The 23,678-nt window shown below is 46.2% G+C and overlaps 1 protein-coding gene across 1 annotated transcript in view; it reads left to right on the top strand.

Annotated features, from left to right (window-relative positions):
* VAV3 (vav guanine nucleotide exchange factor 3) overlaps positions 1-23,678 on the top strand; it is a 405,543-nt gene that overhangs the window by 200,879 nt on the left and 180,986 nt on the right. Inside the window, exons 11-15 of the mRNA XM_075558833.1 lie at positions 1,135-1,203; positions 3,260-3,346; positions 5,397-5,482; positions 8,531-8,663; positions 9,031-9,140. Of these exons, the coding sequence (XP_075414948.1) occupies positions 1,135-1,203; positions 3,260-3,346; positions 5,397-5,482; positions 8,531-8,663; positions 9,031-9,140 (485 nt within the window). The remainder of the gene's footprint in view (positions 1-1,134; positions 1,204-3,259; positions 3,347-5,396; positions 5,483-8,530; positions 8,664-9,030; positions 9,141-23,678) is intronic.

The following is a 23,678-nucleotide window of genomic DNA, read 5'->3' as shown; positions in this document are numbered from 1 at the left end:
CCAGGCCCGGAATTAGCGCTCATGTGATGAAGCCCCTGTCTGATGAAGCTCAGCATTTAAATGGAAGAGATCGTGAGGGCCGCCAGTGCTAATGTAATGTCATCTGTAGGTAGGAGAGTTGTACAAACGGAGGCCTGTGTTATTAGGAGATATGTTTGGCTGTAAACCACAAGGTCAAGAAATTTGAACCCCCAGGCATATGGGAGAAAGGCGGGGCTTCTTTCCCACTGGAACCTCACCTCTTCCTTGTCCTGTAGGAGCTGATGAATCAGATGTAGCTCTGAGACAATGGGTTTGGTCTATTTTTTGGAGCTTAGGAGGAGGTCGTGGGCAGGGAAACTTTCACAGACAAGAGATTTTTGACTTGGGCTTTGAAGGATGAATAAAGGGTTGACAATTAGATGAGAGAAAGGGCAAGGAGAGAAATCAGTATGCCTAATGGGGTTACAGACGAGGGTTTCTTTTGCTGTTTGTGGGCAGTGTCAGATCAATAGGGTATGGATTGTTTGGGTGGAAGTCAAGAGAGAGGTGGGCAGGTTTGCTGAATTCAGATCACATGAGCCCATGGGACTTCCCCACCAGGTGACAGGTAGCTTTATAGCAGTGGTTGCGATGGGCTTTCTAGGATGTGTGAAGTTGGCATTTGAAAAAAAAAAACATGGACTAAGATGAAAATCTAGGCAAAAAGAACTTCCTCAGGTGCAGATGAAAATAGAGACCCTATGAAAGACAGGGGTAGAGAAAACACAACACACAGCAGCTGGAGATGTCCTTGAAACCAGATACAGGGTGGTCACCAGAAACCAAAGCTATCAGGAGACCCAGCTTGCTAGTTAGTAGTTGGAAAAATCTATCTGTTCACTTGGCAAGTAGGGGCTCTTTCCTGCATTTGGGAAGCTCCATTAAGCAGTGTGGGAGATAGAATTCAGAGTCATCTTTGGATTGCAAGTTCCAGAGTATTGTTTCATGTTCTGTTGGTATCCAGTCTTGCAGTTACTTGACATTTTCAATGAAAATATTCTTTTGAATCACATTATTCAAGGAATAAAATGTTTTACTTTTTAGAAAAGTGTTTTCTTCTGTCTGGATTTTAATCGAATGAAAGCAGTATTAAGGATTTTATCTTTTAAACAGGAACTGGTTAAACATACCACTGATCCCACCACGAAGGCAAACCTGAAACTTGCTCTTGATGCAATGAAGGTAAGGCCAGTGCACCAGTCCCTTGTTTGTATCCTCTGCTCTTGCCTATAAATGGAGGAATTTACGTGGCTAATATGCATGGCTCTGTGATAGGTAGGAACATAGTAAACATGGGTAATTGTGGTTTTGGTTGGGAGAGCTGGGCATTTGTTATTGAAATAGGTATCTTTGTGCAGTTTTAATTAAGTTAGTAAAAAAACACACAACAAAGGAGTTTGTTAAATAACTTTTGTATAAATATGATCACTCTTATGGCCATCAAAATTGTTTCATATGATGGTCTATTTCACCTCTTTTTGTGAAAACTCTTGGCTGGGTGAACAAGATTCTGTCAGTGACTTTGGAAATCTAGGTCTGAGTTAATTTCCTTAGACGAGGTTTCTCACCAGACTTACCATTGGGGATGGTGGGCGTCAATACAACTGAATCCAGTTTGCAGTTTTATCTCTAGCTAAGTATGAAATATCATGAACCATAACCCCAATTTTCATGTTAACACTGAATAAAAAGGACTTTGAAATACTATCTACCCACGACAATGTGAAACACAGTATTTGTTCTCGCAAACAGAATGCTGAAGGGACTTTGCTCCAAGTAAACCCAACCAAACTCACTGCCATGGGGTTTGTGCTGACTTTAGAGACCCCCGGTGGGTTTCTAAGACTATAACTGTTTGCAGGAGTAGAAAATGGAGTCTTTCTGCCTTGTTCATAGTAGTACACACTTACTCATTTGTCAGCCTATAGCAATTTCTGGTGGCATCAAGGTCAGCAGTTTGAACCCACCAGCTGATCCAAGGAAGAAAGATGAGGCTATCTCCCCCATGAAGATTTACAGCCCCAGAATCTGTAGAGCAGGGCTCTCAACCCTCCCAATGCTGCGACCCTTTCCTACAGTTCCTCATGTGGGGGTGACCCCCCAACCATCACATTATTCTCATTGCTACTTCATGACTCTCATTTTGCTACTGTTATGAATCGAACAACCCCTGTGAAAAGGTTGTTCTGCCCTCAAAGGGGTCGCGACCCACAGGTTGAGAACCCTGTTGAGGCACTTACACTCTGCCCCATAGGGTATCTATGAATCAACGCAGTGTCCAGAGGATGTGCGTGCGTGTCTCTGTGGTAGACGTGCTGGTAAACTGATTTTAGCACCATTATTAGGAAACACCGTGCACTAATTTGTTATTATTAAAAAGTCATAAAGTTTCTAGTTTCTAAACAAGCCATTTACTGGCACATCGTATGAAGAGTCAGGTTTCCATGAGCACAGGAGAGGACCTGCTTTTCTCAGCCTTCCGTGCCGACTGCTGCAGCTGCACCAGAGGGCAGAGAAAAACGGAAACGCTCAGAAAAACACCCCAATAAAAAAAAAAACAACAGGAAAATCTGACGCACACGTACCAGAAATAGCTAGTTACAGTCGGGAATGATTAGCTCATGTTTCCTCAAATATCAGAAGACAATTTAAAGTAGGTGAGGAGACATGGAGAAGAGACTTGGCCAGTGGGGCCGTTTGTCGTTGGCATTAGTTCACCGCTAGGCACCTTCGTTTCTCACCGCATCTGCCCCACGCTCCTGGAGCCCGGTACAGTCCAGCCGGCGCCCTTGGGGACCGCTCTCAGTAGCCGAGGGACCGAGGGGCTGCATACGGTAGTCCTTGGCAGACCTGTTGTCTCCTGTGCGGGGACTGTCGCCCCTGTTAATCCTTCACAATTGCCCTGTCCTAGCCCGCGTGAAAATGTAACTCTCCAGGTCCAGCGGGCCCCGTTGCCCTGCGTGGTGGCACTCTCACCCCTGTCAAGCAGCAGCATCCTGCCTGGCTGTCTCTGGACTGTGGGAGGTGGTGACCCTTCGGTGTTCCCGGCTGCCTTCTGGACCATTTTAAAGTGCCTCTGCGGTGCAGTTTTGACGGATTGGGCATTCACTGTATGCCCATTGAAAAGGGACGGTGGCAGCGTTGACTGCCAATGTCACGAGTGGCGTGCTTCTGCTTGACAAGCCGCCCGCCACGCCTTGTCAGCACGCTTCTCGCATCCTCTTTCGTTGTTCTGCAGGACCTGGCCCAGTATGTGAACGAAGTGAAAAGAGACAACGAGACCCTACGTGAGATTAAACAGTTTCAGCTCTCCATAGAAAACCTGGTATGTAATTATCCTTCCACCCAACTCCCCCCACCAACCTGGAGCGCATCCCAGTCCTTACTTCCCCATCAGCTTTCCATTGTTCCCAGGCTAAGGATCCAATCACTCTTTTGGGGCATCGACATGGCTGCCAGATGGTCCCCTCGTCTGTCCCTTGTCCTCTTCACTCCAGTAGCTCTGTCCCTCTTCTCCCACAAGTCTAAGCTCTCAGCATGGTCCATTTTTGTCTTGGCCTTCGCTGACCCACACGCATGCTCTCGACTGGCGCCGGCTCCTTTGTTCCTGATGCATCTACTTGCCTGGGGATTGCCACATGCGAGACCCAGGCCTGGTGCCGGGGCTGTGACTGTGAAGGGGCGGTTCCGGGGCCGAGCAGGCAGTTACAAAGGAGCTAAAAATGCCATGCTGAGCCCAATACTGCAAGGTCGGTACTGGATCAGAGGCTAACATGGGATGTCCTTGTTCAATAAGATGGTTCGAACAATCCTCTGAGCCATTTGTCATGTGAACTGGGACACGACGGCTGCGGAGAAGCAAGGCACACACAGATCCAGGGGAAGACAGACACAAGTGCCATGCCCAGGGGCAGGCGAGAGCCAGGAGGGAAGGGAGGCTGGAGAGTGAGAGCCAGAGGAGGTGGTGGGCGCTGAGGCGACCTGCACGCTGTAGTCCTGTAGGCCCACCTGCGGTGTGGAGCTTGTGTTATGACTGCCATGGGATGTGCGTGGACGTTGTTGTTTTAATCAGGCCATGCCACGATCTGATTCCCATTGCAAGAAGATCTTTTAAACAGGCAGACACAGTTGCAAACTGCTGAGAGAGGGTGGTGATGGTGACTTAACTGTGGGCCATGGTGATGGGGGTGAAGGTCTGAGTTTAAGTTGGTTGCCAGAGCAGCCTCAATGCTCTCTCCCGCTCTCGCTCTTACAAGCACTTCTTCACGTCAGGACCCCTTCACCCCCATCTTGTAGAAATAGAAGTGTCTTCATGAGGTTGCATTTCCAAAAGGTGCATTTTCCAACTTTCTATTTCTCTAACTTGTGAGCATTTCCTGTTGTCTTCAGGGTTAGTCCATATTCTGTATGATGTGCTCCAAGCCCTCAGTGATCTGACCTTCAACTCTTTTCTGATGTCACAGCTGTAACCGCCCACACACTTTACATTGTAGTTACCCTACTGTGGCGGATGCTCCTTAAATTACCATGCCTTTGCATAATTCTCCTTCTGAACTTCTTCTCTTCAGAGCCTAGAATGGCTTTCCGTTGTTCCTACCCAGCTCCCTCAAGATCAAAGAACATAATTTCCCTTCCTTAATCTTTTTGTAATTCCATAACACCTTGCCTGGACAGCTGTTTCCGCATTGATTCTTATGCTTTCTTGCAGTACAGTTGGTTACATGCCTGTCTCCTTTATTAGAATGTCAGGGATAGGTTTCAATCAATTTGTTCATTCCTTTAAAACGTTGTCTTGCAGGTATTCATTAACGCCATTTGTTTGGGTTGTCTGCCTCCCTGAAATTGTTCATGGTTTTTAACCAATAAGTTGCAAATTCTTAACTAACAAGTTATAAATTTTTAACCAAGTTTTCATTTTTGAGACCTTAGGTCAGGGGAGCCATCCCTAGTCCTGTAGGGCAGAGGAGACCCCTTGCTGTGCAAGCCTCCTAGTCATTCCCGCCCTGGCACTTGTGTGCCTGTAATTCTATGCTTCCAGGATGACCCAGAGGGCAGGGGCAGTGTCCCTTTCCCTTCCCCCACACTGTGAACCTCTTGCGATTGGGATTCTTCCCATCAGTTTGTTCTTTGGGCAGCTAACTTCCTCATTAAGGTGATACAAAAATGAATGCATATTCTCTCCTCTGCCCTGGCATTTAAAAGACAAGGCCTTTTTTTGTATATTATATAGACCTGTACTTGAAAATGCAAAATGATAATATTTATCATGTTATATGCTAGCTGTTTCTAGAACACACCTTTGTTAAAACTTTTATCTGTATACATGTGCTTATGCCAAACTCAGATATGCACATTTTGTTGTTGTTTTTTTTTAGAACCAACCAGTTTTGCTTTTTGGAAGACCTCAGGGAGATGGTGAAATTCGAATAACCACTCTTGACAAGCATACGAAACAGGAAAGGTGAGCAAATCAGTAATCCTCATTAGACAGCCCAGGAACCCTGGTGGGGCAGTGCCTAAGCACAGGGCTGTCAGCTGACAGCTGGCCCACTGCTGCTCCGTGGGAGGAGCCTGAGGCAGTCACTCGTGGGCAGGGTATGGGGCTCGGCTGCTCTGCCCACGAGGATTGCTCAAAGTGGGAATTGGCTTGTCAGCAACAAATCTGCTTGTTTTTTGGGTATCAGAAGTTTGAGAAAACCTTACGACAGTTTTGTTAGATTTCTCGGATTGAGAAATACCTCGATCCTTGGCTTCGCACAAGAAAGAATTCACACCAAAGCCTACTTTGTGATCCAAGTGTGTTTTTATAAAGGATAGAAGCAGTTTAGGGCAATACAGTAAACTAATACAGGCACCCTCACAAGTGGCAACTGCGGGTGGGGGTGGCGGTGGGGGTGGGGGGAGAGAGAGAGACAGACCAGGCCCAGCCAAGGGCGGGGGCAGGGGGTGGTGGTTAAGAGGGCCATGGTCTCCAGGTTATGACTTTTAGGGCTTTCCACTGGGAGGCGTGGTCAACGGTACTGGTTGACCCCATTGGCTGATTTAAGCCACCTGGCCTAGCTTGGGCCAATCCAGGTGGACTGCCCACCTAAGTGCACTGCCCACTCCTGCCTTCCGACCTGAATTGGCACACGCCCTTTAGCCTTTATTGGCTTCCAACCTCCTGTAGGGGCCCCTAGGCACGGAGAGGAACACCCCCCTGTGTTGCTGCCTAATGGTTTCTCTAGGACAAAAGAGAGGAAAGTGAGCAGAAGGTTGGAGGGCAAAGCAACCCGTGCTCCCTGACGTAGGCAGACTGCTTTCCTCTCGCGTGACGACCCCTGTCGGCCTGTTCGAGCTCTCCAGAAGGACATGGCAAAGCCAGGAAAGATCTTCAAGGCTAACAGAGTGTATGTTAGAAGAAAAATAGACATCAAGTAACAACAACCCCCTACCCGGAAAATGAAAACACAGTGGTCTGATGTTTTGGGTCTGCATATTACAATCGCAGAGTTGAAAATGGCCTAACAGAGAAGTCTGAATGGGGCCCTGGTAGTGAGATTCTCTTGAAGGACATTGGCAGGTGTGCACTCTGAGGTGTCTCTGACCGTACACGGTATGTCTAGCTGGTGCCTTTGAGGCCGTGGAGTTCCTAAGCGGCGCACATGGTGAAGTGTCCCCTTACGACCCAACAGGCTGACCGTGCGAGCTCACCTAGAGCTGCCTCGGACGACACACAGACTGGGTGACCTCTGTACGCCTGTATAAGCTGAGGTTTTCAGCACATTTTTAATGCAGTTTTTGTGGTAAAATTAGGTGCCTTGGCTGAGATTTGGGTTGGCTTATACTTGAGTTTATTTGGTACTTACAAAAAGTCATAACCTTGAAGACCCTATTAAAAAACAGCAACAACCCCCCAAATCTACTTCCAGGAGTCAAATCTGATTCATAGGGAGCCGACAGGATAAAGTAGAACTGCCTCTTAGAGTTTCTAAGACTGTACATTTCTGTGGGAACAGACAGCCTCACCCTTCTTCCTCGGAGGTGCTTGTGGGTTTGAACCGCTGACCTTGTGGAAATACTTAACCTCCAGCGCCACCAGGGTTCTTAGATAGTTGAAGTATTTAACCGTTCAGAATCGGTTCAGTAGAGGGTAACAGCAGATACCCATTATATAAGGGAGCTTCCAGAAGTTCATGGGAAAATTGCACTATCTTTTCATTCCATTTTCCTCTGGATTTTTTGAAACCCCGCTCAGCTGCCTTTGTGGCAGAGATGCGCATTTTCTGGAATTTTTGAAGAAAGCTGGTCAGCCAGCAGGGGGCAGCATCAGCCCTTGTTTCTGCTCCGATGCCCTGACTCCAAGATTGCTCCCAGGAATCATATATCCATTAAGCCACGTCTCAGAGAGCAAGAGGCTTTGAAAGTGATTCGAGCGGCAGACCAATGGGGATGGTTATCTGCAGCACCATTATCATTGTGTACGAAAGCGTACGCATATCGGTCACTGAGAATTCATGGAAAGATCAAAATAGAGATAATAGTGTCTAAGGTAGGCTTCCTTTCCTGAATTTCATTGCTTTAAGACAAAAAGAGAGAAATATCAACATTACATCTTAACCATAACTTCTCTGCTGTACATTTTGTCCATGCACTGCTCAGTTTCTCTCCAACTGACCCATGAAGTCCTGAGGCAGCAACGTAGAAGGTCGGAGCGGTCACCTGGCAGGTGGATGGGTGTGAGCCCTGCCCTTGGCCTTCAGTAAGAGTGTGTGCCTTTTGAGCAGATTGTCCGACATCTCTCCCACGCAGTAAAGTGCAGATGACAGATGAGGGTGATGCCTACTTAGCAGGGGTAGTCACGGGGCTGAGAGTGTGTCAGGCTTGTGAAATGGACTGACTTCGGTCCTCTCATAGCTTCTGATGATTGAGGAACATCCCAGGAGAGCAGCATTACAGTTAACATTATCACCTTGCAAATTTAGCGTTTAAAAGCCTACACCCCAAGAATCACTCCTGAACAAAGCTTTATGGCTTAGCTCTATTGTTCCTTGGGCACTGCTCTGTATGCATATGGATTTTATGGTAATTTTGTACATGAGGAAACTGAGGTACAAACAGTGAGGCCATTTATTAGCACTTTACTGCTAATCACAAGGGTGGTGGCCTCAGCCCATCTGGGAGGGTCAGAAGAGAGTCCTGGTAGTCTGTCTGCCTCCATTCAAACTCATCCTCAAGAAAACTGTATGAAGCAGTTCCATTCTTCACCTATGGACCACCAGGCGTGGGATTGACTTGACAGTAATTGGTTGGTTGGTTAGTTGGTTTGGTGCCAAGACACACCTAGTTCTATAGCCTCAACTATCATATCATTTTCAATGAGCAACACTGTTTTGTTTTTTTTTCTTTCACTGAAAAGAAAAAAAGAAGTGTGGTTGTCTAAATTAAATCGTCCCAGGAAAAAATATTAAACCTACCAGCTGCCAGACCATTTACCATCAGTCAGTCTCCCCTCTCTCTGTCTTCGCAGGCACATCTTCTTATTTGACTTGGCAGTGATCGTGTGTAAACGAAAAGGCGACAACTATGAAATGAAGGAGATAATAGATCTCCAGCAGTACAAAATAGCCAACAACCCTACCACCGATAAGGAAAATAAAAAGGTGAGACCTTGCACATTAATAGCTGGTCCATAGTCGTAACATTGAATATGGAGGAAAAGTGAGCGTACCAATTCAGACGTTTTTGTGTCTAGAGATAGCTTAGGGACCAGCCTCAGAGACGTAACCGGGCATTGCCGCAGTGGAGCTGATCATCTCTAATGCCTTCATGATCAAGACAGAGCACTGCATTGGCTATAGAATTGATTGTAGGCATGGCATTGATGACAGTGATACGGTAGATTGGTCATAGTTTGCTTGCTGACAGTGTTACAGGGGTTTTTGGTATAATTAAGATGGATTTGAGAACATAAATGGATGCTGTTAATTCATGATACATATTGACCCAAATCATTGTCATTTTTAACAGTGGTCTTATGGTTTCTACCTCATTCATATCCAAGGACAAAACGGCTTAGAATTTTATTGCAAAACAAAAGACTTAAAGAAAAAATGGCTGGAACAGTTTGACATGGCTCTGTGAGTACTTCTGCTTTGAACGGTGTTTCCCTCCCCTCCGCTTACGCCACCTATGAATGACTAACCACCAATCCATGCACTCTAACGTAGGGGGCCCGGCTCTGCGCACAGGATGCTCCTGTCGGATAGCTTCGCTCTCCTCCTAGAGGGCCTTTGGTGAAGTTCTTCCAGAGGAAGGAAGAGGGAGCTCTAACCTTCCCTTTGACTTCATTCTCAAGCCTCTTTTAAGCTTTAGTTTTCAGCAAGAAAATGTTGCTGAGTCTAATGATCAGCTTTCCATGATATTCGGTGCCCAGGAGTCGTTTCTAACTCATAGCAACTCTATGTACCACGGAAGGAAATGCTGCCCTGTACTGCACCATCCTCACGCTGGTTCTAACTTCCGAGCCGTTGTTGCAGCCACCCCTCCCCCCCTCAGTCCATCTTGTTGAGAGTCTTCCACTTTACTTGCTGCTCCTCTGCTTTACACATAGGAATATGCAGATACATGCAAATATGTACAGATGCAGACTCACAAGGGGTCTTGAAAGAGCTTGTGGAGAAGTGCCATTATCTTTTATATGCACACGCACACGCATATCGTTGTTGAAATATACACACACATTGTCCTTATGTATACATATACACATTATCATACATATTCAAATATGCATATCATATGAGTGTGTGTATCCATACACACACACACATTGTGTGTATACATACACATGAGCGACTTGTAAAACTGGAAAATTGGAATGAAAAGATAATGGAAATTATCCACAGATTTTTCAGGCCTCCTCATGTCTATCTTTAAATTATACAGGAATACGCATACATGCACAAATATATATGTAGGGGCATTTACCTTAATTTTATTGAGAGATTGATTTCTTCTCTCTATGTGTATTCTTAACTCCATTATTGTTTGTACCTGGCTAACCGGCTTGGCGTATTCAATGTGGGCTTTCAAGGATTGGTTGCTTCCGGTCTGCCTCCCTTTTATTGAAGAAGAAGTCCAACCCAGAGGGGGGAAATAAATCAGACTGGTTTCAAAAGGAATGGCCTACAGAGATTTAATTATGCAGAAACATGTCATTACAGGCATTCCTTTGTCATTTGGGTGTTTACAGACTGAACGGCGCATGGTGACCCTGGCTATGAAGGCGCACAGGTCACATGCAGAGGGAAACTGTTGGTGAAAGGTGGAATTATGTAGGAAAACACACTTTGTGTAACTGCTCCATTTGTGGTTTAGTGATATCAACTGATTGTGGAACAAAGCTGGGGAGTCTTTGTTTGTTTTGCTTATATTTAAGGAATGCTAATGTTAATATAAAACTGAGGTAGCATTTGAATGTTTTATTGCAGTTCTGAAGAGAGAAAAACAAATAGTCTTTTAAATTGTTTTACTTAATTGCTGGAGGTAGGAGTGTATAAGAAAAAGATTTTCAGGCTTATGAACAATTCAGGATTCATTGCTGTGAAATACCTATAAGCTATGCAGTCTTATATTCTCACAACCGTGGTTTCCTCATTGGGATAATAGAGATGGACACTGGTGCAGACAGGAGCTGGAGGCACAGGGGATCCAGGGCGGATGATCCCTTGAGGACCAAGGGTGTGAGTGGCGATGCTGGGAGGGTAGGGGGAGAGTGGGTTGGTAAGAAGGAACAGATTATAAGAATCTACATGTGTCCTCCTCCCTGGCGGACCGACAACAGAAAAGGGGGTGAAGGGAGATGTCGGACAGGGCAAGATATGACAAAATAATAATTTATAAATTAGCAAGGGCTCATGAGGGAGAGGGCAGCAGGGAGGGATGGGAAAAATAGGACCTGATGCCAAGGGCTTAAGTGGAGAGCAAATGTTTTGAAAATCATGAGAGCAATGAATGTACAGATGTGCTTTACACAATTTATGTATATATGGATTGTGATAAGAGTTGTATGAGCCCCTAACAAAATACTTTTTTAAAAAAGAAAAAACATAGAGATAGCATTATTTATTTTGAACTCCACAAGATCTCTATCTATAGATCAGCCATAGTGCTATTCAAATCGTATAATAGCTGATACCTAGTATGGATTAATAAGTGGTATCTTTTATTATTCATAGTGTTTTGTATTGGAGATTGGGTGCTTACAAAATCAAAGTGACCCATGTGTTCTGCTGTTAGCCTAATAATTAAAGAAAAGGCATTGGTGGTTTTGTGCCTTTGTACCATGAGTTACTTTACCATGGGGACCCCCTTGGTCTTGTGCATGGGTGATGGCTGTGATACCTGAGGTCTCTGATGAATACTGTCACCAAGGCAACCAGCCAGTAGTGACCTGGTGGATTCAGCCTCAGAGTGGTGCTCCGTACGGTTCCCAATGGCAGATGGTTTTTGGAAGTAGATTGCTAAGCTTTTCTTCCATGGCACCACAGGGTGCTCTCCCCCTACCAACCTTCAGGTTAGCCGTGAGCACTGCCACCAATTGCACTATGCTGGACTCCCATCCTAAACACAGTCTGCTCTCAGGAGGCTCCAGAGGATGGCCAGTATGGGGTGTGCAGCCACTAGAACTGGAGTGCCCGATTGCAGGGCAAAGAGAGGGGTGATCTCTAGCCTTCGACCTGTGGGAAGGATGCTATGCTCCTCCATCCCTTTGGTCCTGTTAAGTTATAAATCTGAAGATGAGCGAAGGCAAATTGAGGAAGAGGACAATAAGTTATATATATATATATATATATATATATATATATATATTCCAGGGCTCCTTGGCCTGCGTGACAGAGTTAGCAGTGAGTGTTTTGTTCAGGAACCGTCTTCAGACAGCTCGGGCTCTTTGGAGCAGCGTCAGGGACCGGATTGCTCAGCGTGCGTGCTGCGGCTTGGTCCATAGATGGCTCCCAGAGCCCCAGCTCTCACAGCCACACTCCAGACAGCTGGGCTGATCTTCTTCCTATTAGGATCATTTGTAGTGATGTCACCCTTGTAGTATTGACCAGACTTAGTTAGGTGGCCATAGGGGAGCTTAGGATATATGGCGGCGGGGAGGGGGTCCTTTAAAAAGTTCTTGGAAAAATGGTTTTAAAGGGAATTTTTTAATAAACTTTTCCATGGTTCCGTACATAATCTGTATTCCAGGCAGGAGTGTGCCTGGCTTGGAATTGGAAGAAGGAAGAAGCAGGGAGGTTTGGGCAAGGAGCAGTCACTGCCTTGCAGGCATATAGACCTATAGAAATACTCAGCTGTTGTCGCTCCAGGTGCTCTTGAGTTGGTTCCACCTCACGGAGGATCTTTGCACGACAGGGGAAAACACAGCCTCAGCCTGTGCGCTCTGCACAATTGTTCTTCTGTCCGAGCCACTGTTGAGAGGCTGTCAGTCCATCTCATTGAGTGTCTTCCTCTTTTCCACTGACCCTCTGTTTACCAAATGCAATGTCCTTCTGCAGGGACTGGACTCTCCTGATGGAATCTCACCACCTTTGCTTCTAAGGGGCATCTGGCTATACTTTTTCCATGACAAATTTCTTTGCTTTGGGCAGTCCATGAGACTTTCAATAGTCTTTACCAATACCATAGGTCAAATGCATCGGGGTTTCCCCTTCCAACCATCATATGTATGTGAGGGGACTGAAAATATGTTGGTTTGGTTCAGGTGCACCTAGTCCTCCAAGTGACCTCCTCACTCTTCATCGCTTTAAATTCCTCCACCACAAGGAAGGTGTCTGTAGCGCCTAAATAGAGGCTGTGCTTCTTAATCTTCGGCTATTTCCCAAGTGCCCCAGCACTGGGATCAAACGTTGCTGTAGCCGCTGTACTTCAGTCCCCAGCTCCGGAGGATCCCATGCACAGTGCGATTGGACCATGGTGATCAGTAGAGTTTTTATTGGTTGCTTTTATTGGAAATAGATTGCCTGGTCTTTCCTCTTGTTTGTCTTAGTTTGGAAACTTTGCTAAAATCCATTTAGCGTCAAAACAGTCCTCAGGCCTCCATCGGTGGGTGAGTGATGGATGTGCTTGGTGTACATGGGTGATTCTGGAACCCAAGTCTCCCACATGGAGGGCCGGGACTCTTCCACTGGATCACGCTGCCTCCACCTATCAAGAACCTCTTTGCTGCCACCTTTTCAACTCATGGCGATCCTGCCGGACAGAGTGGAACTGTCCCATACGGTCTTCAAGGCTAAGTATCAATAATCAGAACCAAGCTCACTGCCACAAAGCCCGTGGGGGAGCATAGCAACCCTGCAGGGCAGAGTAGAACTTCCCCGAGAGTTTCTGAGGAGAATTCTTTATAAGAGTGGAAAGCCCTGCCTTCCCCCAACAACGAAATTGGGTTTGAACTGCTGACCTTGGGGTTAGCTGCCCAGCACGTGACCAGTATGCCACCAGGGGACGTAATTATTTGTGATTCTCTTCCCAGAGATCTATTGAGAGCCTATATAGTGGGTGAGAGGGTGAAAGTGCCTTTTCTGAGGATTGCCCAAAGTCAGAACCAAGGCTTTTGTAAGCAGAAATTAGGCCGCGTATAGGGAAGAACACACACACAAAGACAAAAGAAATTTTTCAAGTTTCAGGGTTTCCCATCAGCTTATTCCCTCCCCTGTTTTCTGAAGCTCGTTATGCAGGAAGGGCCTGGCAGTGTCCCACGGTGAACTTCGTACACTAGATCATACCTGTCTTGTTCTCAGGAAACAGAATAATCTCAGCCTCCATGCTGAAGGCCTTGCCTCTGGAGCAGCTTTGCCCTTCTGTCCCAGGATCTCTGTGGCTTGCATGCAGACAGAAGTCCTGGTGTGTCTGTCCCCAGACCAATCAGTGACATCTACATGTCCCAAGAGCCTGCCTGGCCCTGGTGCACTATGGGTTGTCACTTTAAGAAATTCTGGAAAGGAACGTGAGGCATCGGTGGGAAGGTGGCGGGAAATCAAGGGAGGTGATATTTTAAGAGTGATGAAAGGCTTGCCAGTTCTATTTACAGAAAATGGAAAATAGGCTGTTTATAGAATGATGGGATCACCTTTACTTTACGTTTTTGCAAATCACCTCTAAGGCACTTAATTTAGAACACCTTAGGCACCACGGAAAAGTAGGAATACCAACCAGTAAGAAAGAGGTATCTGGTACGCAGAAATCATCTCCCCTGAGACGACCTCAATCTCTTTCTCTCTCATCACTGACTGTGCCTGGGCGAGCAGTGCTCTCTGACCTCCCTTGGCCCCAACCACTGCTGGCATTTAAAAGAGGTAGTGGACCGCACCAGGGCTTGGAAGGCCTCCGGAGCAAAGCCTGGCCCAAGGGAGGCAGCAGTCACCCACTTGACTAGGGTAGCAAGGAGATTTCCACTTGACCGCTGTGTGTGTCTTGTCAAGGCTGATAGCTCGTGAGGTTGTTGAAACAGTGATGGCGCCCCATACTGTCCAGAAGCCATGGTTGTCCTCCCCCTGTGCTAAAGAGTGTTGTTTAATCGTGAAGAGATGGATTGCTCTGCTTTGCCTACTCGTATTTCCAACAGAGCGGCTTGCCCCGACAGTCGCTCTCCATTTCATTTCGTGTGAAAGAGGTGGCAGATATTTTTATTAGCTTCAGCTGGCCTTCACAGTGCTGTGGAAAATGCAGACATGAACACCTATAGTAGTGTTCAGAGCGTTAGGACGCTGCAGGTAGGTTTCCTCCAAATCTCTGAGATCCAAATGCGTTTTTGCAAAGTCTCCTGTTACATTTATAGATTTAAATTAATAAGCATTGTCATACCCATTTACCTTTCCCTGAACTAGCAGTCACAGGAGCATTTGGGCACATTTGCATAGGTTTAACATGAAAGCGTTTCCAATCAAGTTGAGGATCTTAGCTCACACACAGCATTTTCTCTGTCCACGAGACTGCTGAAATAAGCAGCTGGTCCCAGACCCTACTGTCTAAAGCTGGAGGCAGGGCCTCTTTTGGTTCGCTTCAATAGGATCTGGAGGATCAAACAATTTCCTTAAATATTTCTGGAATCGGTCAAAGGTGGATAGCATATGGAACAGGAGCATGAAATGAAAGAGTAAGAGGTTTTAAGGGTGGGGTGGGGGGCAGGGGTGAACAGGACAATATCAGAAAGGACAAGCCAAACAGCAGGAGGGAAAGCAAGCCACAAGGAAGAAAGACAATGGTACCCTGGGACAGAGCCTGTTTCCTGAAGGGATCTGAAAGACCCTTTTACCTGGAGTTTCTTCTCTCAGACCTGACCCATCTTCTTGAAATTCTAATAATTCACAATACTCCCTCGAATGAATAAAGGCCCCTTTGAAAAAAATGTGCATACCATGATTAACATCTTTCATATTGTTATTATGTAAGTAGATCATTAATTATTAGGCAGAGTATAATAATATATATGCACAGTATGCTGGGGGCATTGGAATACCATGCCCGCCATTAAAATCTTTTCCAAAGAGGAAAACAAAAACGCAAACCCACTTGCTGCCAAGTCATTTGTGACTCAGTGAGCCCATCCATGTCAGGGTAGAACTGTGCTCATAGCGGTTTCAGTAACTGATTTCTGGGGAAGAGGCCCCTCTAGGTGGCCTTTCACTGCCAGCCTTAACCCAGGACCCAAAAGCAAACTCCCTGCCCAGGTGTCAGTGCTGACTCATAGCGACACCCCACCCTCTGACCCCCCATGGGTTTCTGAGATGGTTTACAGGAGTAGAAAGCCCAGTCTTTCTCCTGGGGAGCTGTTAGGGGTTTTGAACTGCTGACCATGGCGATCGCAGTCATCCAGGATATTTGTGGGTCAAACACTGAAACAGATGATAGAAGAAAGATGAGAATGGGGCACGAGTTCAGGGTTGACTGTGAGGCTACTTCATTGTTTTAGTCATTTGAAGGAGTAGCCTCTGAACTTGGTCTGATGGGCTCCTAAAAAGGAGCGGGCCCCTGGTGGGTTGGGAAGGAGACGGCGGTCTGGTTGCTTAGAAGCACAGGAGGCACTGTGCTTCTTCTAGTTTGCTCCCCTGGCACTTGCATGACGAATCTGAGGTTGCATGCGCTCAATGCTCACCTGTCGCCAGATTAGGAAGAAAGATGTAAACATCATCCGAGGTCCAGTGGGACAGCGTTTCCAAGCACTTCCTTGAACCCAGGCTTTCCTAGGCAAGAACAATATTGGAATTCACGTCTGCTCTCTGCCGAAAAACCAATGCGCCTGCTTGTCTCATTTCATATGTCCCACTATGTTTTATCAAACATCATTGACTTTAACCTAAAGACACCGCTCAGATTTTCTGGGGACCAGGAGAGGCTTCTCAGAGGAAGCTGGGTTGACTCAGCAACCATGTGTTGATACTTGCCTGCTTGGCAGGCATAGCTAAAGCCCTGGGCATATATAACAAACAGGGAGGCATGACAATTGAAGTTTAAGTATTCTAACTTCTAAATACAACCATGCTGAGTTACACATGATGGACTGAAGTTCAGGACTGTAATCTTCAGATGTCTGGTTAAGTCAACTTTCACATCCAATCCCATTACTGAATTTTCAACAGATGGAAGCCCCTGCGTGATATTCCAGCTTCGTATATAACCATTTTTCACCCATCTCTCATAATTAAATCTGACTCTGACTGGGATCTTATTGCCACCCGGTTGGTCCATGCCTGCAGCTTTGGAGGGTAGTTTTTGCATCTCTAGCCCCTCCCCCAAGCCAGTTCTCCACTGAAAACCCAGAGTGATTGAATTGTCTAGTTCTCTGCTTCAAAACCTTTGTGAGTTCTTTACTGCCCTCCACCCAGCATCAAAATTCCTGCCAGGACCAACGCAGGTCTGCATGATTTCATACTGGCCATCTCTCCCATCGCTTCGCTATCATTTAGTTTCCTCCGGGCAGATTGAGCGGGTTTCAGGTTCTAGAGTTAGTAAGGTTCGTGCATGCCTTCACGAGGAGGTTTCCCCACCTAGGAAATCCTTTTCTCCTGCCCATTGGATGACTGGAGTTTTTCCTTTCAGGCTTTAAGTGTCTCTTGATGCACGAGGCTCCTTCTGTCCACTATGCTGAATTGGTATTCCCACCTCCCCAGGTCTCTTTGCTGTCCCCTGTGCTGAATTGCTAGTCCCACCTCCCCAGTTCCCCTGGCAATGGTGATTATGCGTCTGGACAAAAATTACCCGACTGTGGTATTTACAGCTGTTGTCTCAGCCCACAACCCCTCTGCTTATTAACGAGCACTTGTTATTTGGCTACTCAAAGCAGGACACAATAGTTACACACTTGAATGATGGGATCCTTCCTGTCTGACAGACTGTCACAACCACCAGTGCTTGGATCTTTGCCCCATGCATCATCAGAAGGTTCAGATTGGAGATGTTGAAACATCTAGTACCCTCTCCCAACAGCTTAGCATTTTCTGAAGATCTGCATGTGAATATCTGTTTAAAACATACAAAAACTCTCATGGGTGTCAAGGAGGGCTGGTGAAGTTGTCGGATAAGTTGGGGGCTGTGTACCTCAAGGTCAGCAGTTCAAATCCCCCAGCTACTCCACAGGTGAAAATTGAGAGTATCTGCTTCCATGAAGATTTACAGCCTCTGAAACCCTGTTTTGGGTCCCCAGGAGCCGCAGGTGTCTAGTGGGATGGCAGTGGGTGTAGGTTTTACACATGCATGGTATAGATTTGCTATTCTTTCCCAAGTTACCTTTCAGATACGAGATTGTAATTTTTAAAAATCATTTTTACAGACAGCGAATCTGATAGTTGATCTCTCGGGCATTTATTTCTGGAAATCTGACATGCTACTTTCATAGAAGTTACAGGACCAACCTATATAGGTCGCTTTCATGCTATGAAATTGTGACTCTCAAATTGTGTTTACCTTACCGTACTTATGATTCCAACCGAAGAACAACATGTAACTCATATGCTACTTGAAAGGGGCCCTGATGGCACAATGGGTTAGTCTTTGGAATGCTAACCCCAAAGTTGGTGGTTCAAACCCTCCAGCCACTGCGCATAAGAAAGATGAGGCTGTCTGCTCCCATAAGGATTTAGTCTCAGAGATTCTTGCCGCAGTTTAACATTGTCTGATATGGTCACTATCAGTAGGATTTGTCTCAAAGGCAGCATGATACTACATTGAGACCTTGTCTCTAGGCCAGTGGTTCTCAACCTTCCTAACGCCAATACCCTTTAATACAGTTCCTCATGTTGTGGTGACCCCCAACCATAAAATTATTTTTGTTGCTACTTCATAACTGTAATTTTGCTACTGCTATGAATCATAATGTAAACATCTGATATGCAGGATATATTTCCATTGTTACAAAGTGAACATAATTAAAGCATAGTAATTAATCATAAAATAATATGTAGTTATATATTGTGAAATATTTATTTTAATTCTATATTGTGAAATATTTATTTCTAATTACAAATAAATGAACTTTTGTCTCGACGCGTGGTGTAGCCTGGGTAACAGTCTTCATGCCTGGTATGTTTATGTGGACGTATCTGCATGTGGGTGGACTTGCCTAGAGATGGATAGAGGAGCAGTGTCTTGGTTCCTAAAACCTCTGGAAATTCGTGTTTTCTGATGGTCTTAGGTGGACCCCCGAAGGGGTTGTGACCCACAGGTTGAGAACCGCTGCTCTGGGGGGTGGTGGGCATAGGTTGACATAAACTCCCATTCTACAGTCTGCAGCACTGAAAGTCCACCTGCAGCTTCCTACTTTCCTCTGTCCACACTTCGGGTCCCTGTGCTTATTTTTCTTCTCTCGTCAGGTTTTACGCCTGTAAAGAGCTGCAGTCTTGGAAAGCCACGGTGGAAGTTCTATCCTGTCTTTATAGGGTCGCTGGATTGGAATTGACTGGAATTGAGTTGGAATTGACTCAATGTCAGTGAGTTTGATTTGGGTGAGACTCAGAAGAAAGGCTTCTCCCCTTGTCCTTTTTCCCGTGAAATCCAGACACAGGCAGCATCTTGTGATGTTGATGAATGTCACAAGGGGAGGCCCTCTGCCCTCTCACTGGCTCTTCTTGACACCCTCAGTGGCACTCTGACGTGTGGCCTCCCCTGACCCTCTGCATGGTGCTTCTTGCTGTTGCCACCTGTGCAGACCGCGCAGCTGCTCTGATGTGAGCACCTGGTCCGGCCAGGTGAGAGGAGCACAGCTAGCTGTGCTGGGGTACACGTCAATTCAAAACGATCTCCCAGGAGAAGCTGGTCTTTGTTGTTGACCCAGGAGGGCCTCATGTTTACAATTCCAGTGCTTTGGCAGCGCATTTCACATTCTGTTATAAAATGGAAAAGATAGGCTTTGCTCATATTTTTGCCCCAATGCAGTTTCCTCCAACATCTGTGGGGAGATAAATCCGAGCTTCTACTTACTGTGACTTTTCCAGTGGCTTCCACGACTGTGGTTATGTCTGCTTCTCCACCCCTTTCTTTATTTCTCCTCTGCTTCCTCCTCGTCAGCCTTCCGTCCATCATGCTATCTGTTTGGATCTTCTCAAATACATGCGGACATGCATATATACATACAAGAATCTGTTGAGATGATCGATTTTAGCTCTCAGAGCAGCAACCTGCGAATCTTTGCCAAGGACGAGAGAGTAAATATTTTGAGTGTTGTGTGCTATGTGATTCCTGTCACAGCTACTGAGCTCAACACTGGAGCGCTGTCTGTAACGCGGTCATGGACAATGCATGCCAGACTGAGCGTGGTTGTGCTTCAATAAAGCAGGCTGTGAGCTGAATTTGGCCCCCACACTGCAGTTTGAAGCCCTGTCTTAGAGCCGGGCAAGTTGTCGTAGACGCTGGCGGCGATGACGCACATAGGTCTTCCCACTTCAGTGAAACCGCAGTGCGCCCTCTTGTGAGCGTTGGTAGCAGTGACTCCCACTTGGGTCACCGTGTTGCGTGAGCTGCAGCACTCCCCGCCTCTCCAGAAGGAAGCAAAGGACCAAACAAGGGGATGAATTGCCCTCGTGCAGCGCCTCTGCGTTACTCCATTGGCGTCAGACACGCCTGTGCGAAGAGCGGGCTGTTACGTCTCCGGGTGGTTGTTTTTGCTAAGCTTCCTCATGTGGACTCCTGGCTCTTAGCAACAGCACGGTCCACTTCTCCATCCTCACAAGGCGGCCCCATGGCCTCCACAAGGACCGCTTTTAACCAGTTCTGCCGTTTGTGCTCGCATAGCCTGTCCCTTCTTTGTTCTCTGGAAAGGGCACTACTGAAAGCCGGGAGGGCAAAGGGAGCCGATGGTGGCACCAGGACCCTGCCGGAAGGCAAACCTTCCTGGATGAGCTGTATGCGGCGGCGGCATTTTGATGGTGGCGGTCCCCGCTTTGGCATTTTCTGGATGTCCTAAACCCATCCAAGTGTTTCTTTGGGAACGGTGGCCTTAGTGACATCACGACCAAGCTATCAATCTACAACCAACCCTTGTGTGTACCTACTCACATGTATTTTTGTTTTGGGGTGGAATTACAGTCTCTGAAAACAGCCTTTATGATTTCTCCCCTGTGAAGGCTTTCCTGGCCAGATTTGAAGAAGAAGAAGAACTTGTTTATGGGTGTGGAGTCCATGCCTGCGTGATCGGTTGCCTTTAGGCTGTGCTGGGACTCAGGGTACAGACCTATTCCCATTAATCTCCCGAGTTGAAGCCAGCTCAGCTCTCCCTGAATGTAATGTATTGTGTATAACCTTTCAAAATTGGCAGTTAAGTCAGTATGGGAAGTCAACTGCCGTTTCCTGGCAGCAATGAAAGGAAGTAGGACACGGGACAGTGCTCAGAAAAATCACAGCTGTCATAAAATGGAGTCTCTCCGCAGCCTGTTTGATCTGGAAACATGCGCACGCATTTCATGCATGACAAAGCATTAGTCAATATTAAAGAGTATTCTTGTTCTGCTGTGGCCTCGTGTACGGAGCAGCCGATGTGTTCCTGGCAGCTCTTGTCGATGGGGGAGGGTGGGGGTGAAGTCACAGACAGGTAGAGAGGCGAAGCGTAGGAACCAACATCTGCATCAGCAAATAAGGATTCCACGGGTTAGCGCTAAAGGCGGCTCGAGGATTCAGCGCAGTGGGTGTCAGGTGCCCAGACCTTGATAGCTGAGCCTTGGATCTTCGGTGTTCTTCGACCAGCGATTGTAGTGCAACCGGGGGACTGTGACCCGGCAGCAGTTGCTGTCCTGCTGCCTCCTGTGTGTCTGAGTAATGGTACGATTAGCCTGAAGAAATATATTTGCTCTGGAGTTGTCGTTGTACTGCATTGACTTGGCATCTAGTTTCCTTTAAGAAGTGACATAATTATACTATAAAGGATTCTGTAGTTGGAAGCAAGTTTTTGCCTCTAAGTCTAAACCTCATAGTCATAGCCACCTGCATTACTCTCAGGATAGTTCATGAAAATAAATGATTGAATCCTAAGAAATTTAATTACCCTAAGGAAAACAACAACAACAACATTGCCCTTTAGTTTTTTAATACTTTTATTGGGGGGGGTATCTTACATATCTTATCACAATCCATACATTCCTCCAGTGTGTCAAGCACATTTGCACATAGGCTGTCATCAGCATTTTAAAAACATTTTCTTCCCACTTGAGCCCCTGATATCTCCTCCCCATTTCTTTTCCCTTCCCCCACCCACCCTCCCTCTAGAGCACTTGATAGGTTATAGATAATTTTTTTCCATATTTTACATTGTCCTCCGTTGCCCCTCGCCCACTTTTCCATTATTCATCCCCCTGGGAGGGAGTTCTAGTTTGATCCTTGTGATTGGTTTCCCCTTTCTCCCCCACCCTCCCCTAATCCTCCTGGTATCTCTACTCTCCTTGTTAGACCTGAGAGGTTTATCTATCCTGGATTCCCTGTGTTGTGGGCTTTTATCTGTAGCAGTGTGCATGTTCTGGTCTAATGTGATTTGTAAGGTAGAATTGAGGTCACGATAGTGGGGTGAAGGAAGCACCAAAGAACTAGAGGAAAGTCGTGTGTTTCATTGGTGCTATACTGCCCCCTGACTGGCTCATCTCTTCCCTGTGACCCATCTGTGAGGAATTGTCTACAGATGGGCATTGGGTCTCCCTTTAGTTAATTTTGACGCTGAGATCTTTTTTTTTTTTTTTTACATTTTATTAGGGGCTCATACAACTTATCACAATCCATACATATTCATACATCAATTGTATAAAGTACATCCGTACATTCCTTGCCCTAATCATTTTCAAAGCATTTGCTCTCCACTTAAGCCCTTTGCATCAGGTCCTTTTTCTTTTCCCTCCCTCCCCGCTCCCCCCTCCCTCACGATCCCTTGATAATTTATAGATTGTTATGTTGTCATATCTTGCCCTATCTGGAGTCTCCCTTTTCCCCCCTTCTCTGCCGTCCATCTCCCAGGGAGGAGGTCACATGTGGATCCTTGTAATCAGTTCCCCTTTTCCAACCCACTCACCCTCCACTCTCCCAGCATCGCCCCTCACACCCCTGGTCCTGAAGATATCGTCCACCCTGGATTCCCTGTGCCTCCAGCTCCCATATGCACCAGTGTACCACCTCTGCCCTATCCAGTCCTATAAGGTAGAATTCGGATAATGGTAGTTGGGGGGAGGAAGCATCCAGGATTTGGGGGAAAGCTGTGTTCTTCATCGGTACTACCTCACACCCTTACTGACCCATCTCCTCTTCTAAACCCGGAGATCTTATAGGATCAGCAGAGTAAAGCAAAGGCTATAACACTTTGCTGAAGGAGATGCTACGTCTTTCTCCTCTGGAGGGGCTGGTGGGCTCGAACTGTTCACCCTTTGATTAGCAGTCAAGTACCTAACCCTTGTGCTACTAGAGTTCCTTTGGATTAAGCAGTATAAAACAATCTACAATGGGAAGTTGGCATTGAAGTAAATGGGAGAGACTTTATTTTTCCTCCTCATGGGTTTCCTCTTCATGGCATTCTAGTTAAAGAAAGATATGTTTGAAAAGATTGTTGAATAAGACCCGATCTTTTATATATCCATGGCTGTTCTTTAATTGTACTTAATGAGTGTGTAATTGTATTTAGTGTATTTAATTGTATTTAGTGAGAATCTTCTACATTCTCTCTACTCAAAGAGACCCTCCTCATAGGACAGCAGAACTGTCCCTGGGGGTTTCTGAGCCTATAACTTTTCAGAGGAGTAAAAAGCTTCCTCTTTCTCCTGAAGAGCAGCTGGTAGTTTTGAACTGCTGACCTCATACCCAACAGATAGGGATGAATAAGGAAAATGCTCTCCTCCCATGAAGCTGATATTCTAGCAAGCTTTGAAGTTTTAAATCAGCATCTTAATGTCTATGCAAAGCATTGGCAAATCGCAAGGCCCAGGAAATAGATGGCCGCACTGAAATTCCACCGTGGGAGAATCCCGTGTGTGTGAGACCTTGCACAAATTCCCGAGGAGTGACCGGCCCCCTGGGGTTCTGACAAAGGTATTTGAGACGGAAAGGTTTTCCTCTTTTTTTAGAAAAGTATGTTGTTACAGGTTGAGTATTATACCTTTTGCCTGAAATAATTAGGATGGAATGTCCTTTCCAATTGACATATAATTTGGAGGGGG

This window comes from Tenrec ecaudatus, chromosome 1 (genome assembly GCF_050624435.1).
Source record: "Tenrec ecaudatus isolate mTenEca1 chromosome 1, mTenEca1.hap1, whole genome shotgun sequence".
Lineage (NCBI taxonomy): Eukaryota > Metazoa > Chordata > Mammalia > Afrosoricida > Tenrecidae > Tenrec > Tenrec ecaudatus.
Note: the sequence above shows the minus strand (reverse complement) of the source record. Positions and strands in the feature narration are given on the sequence as shown.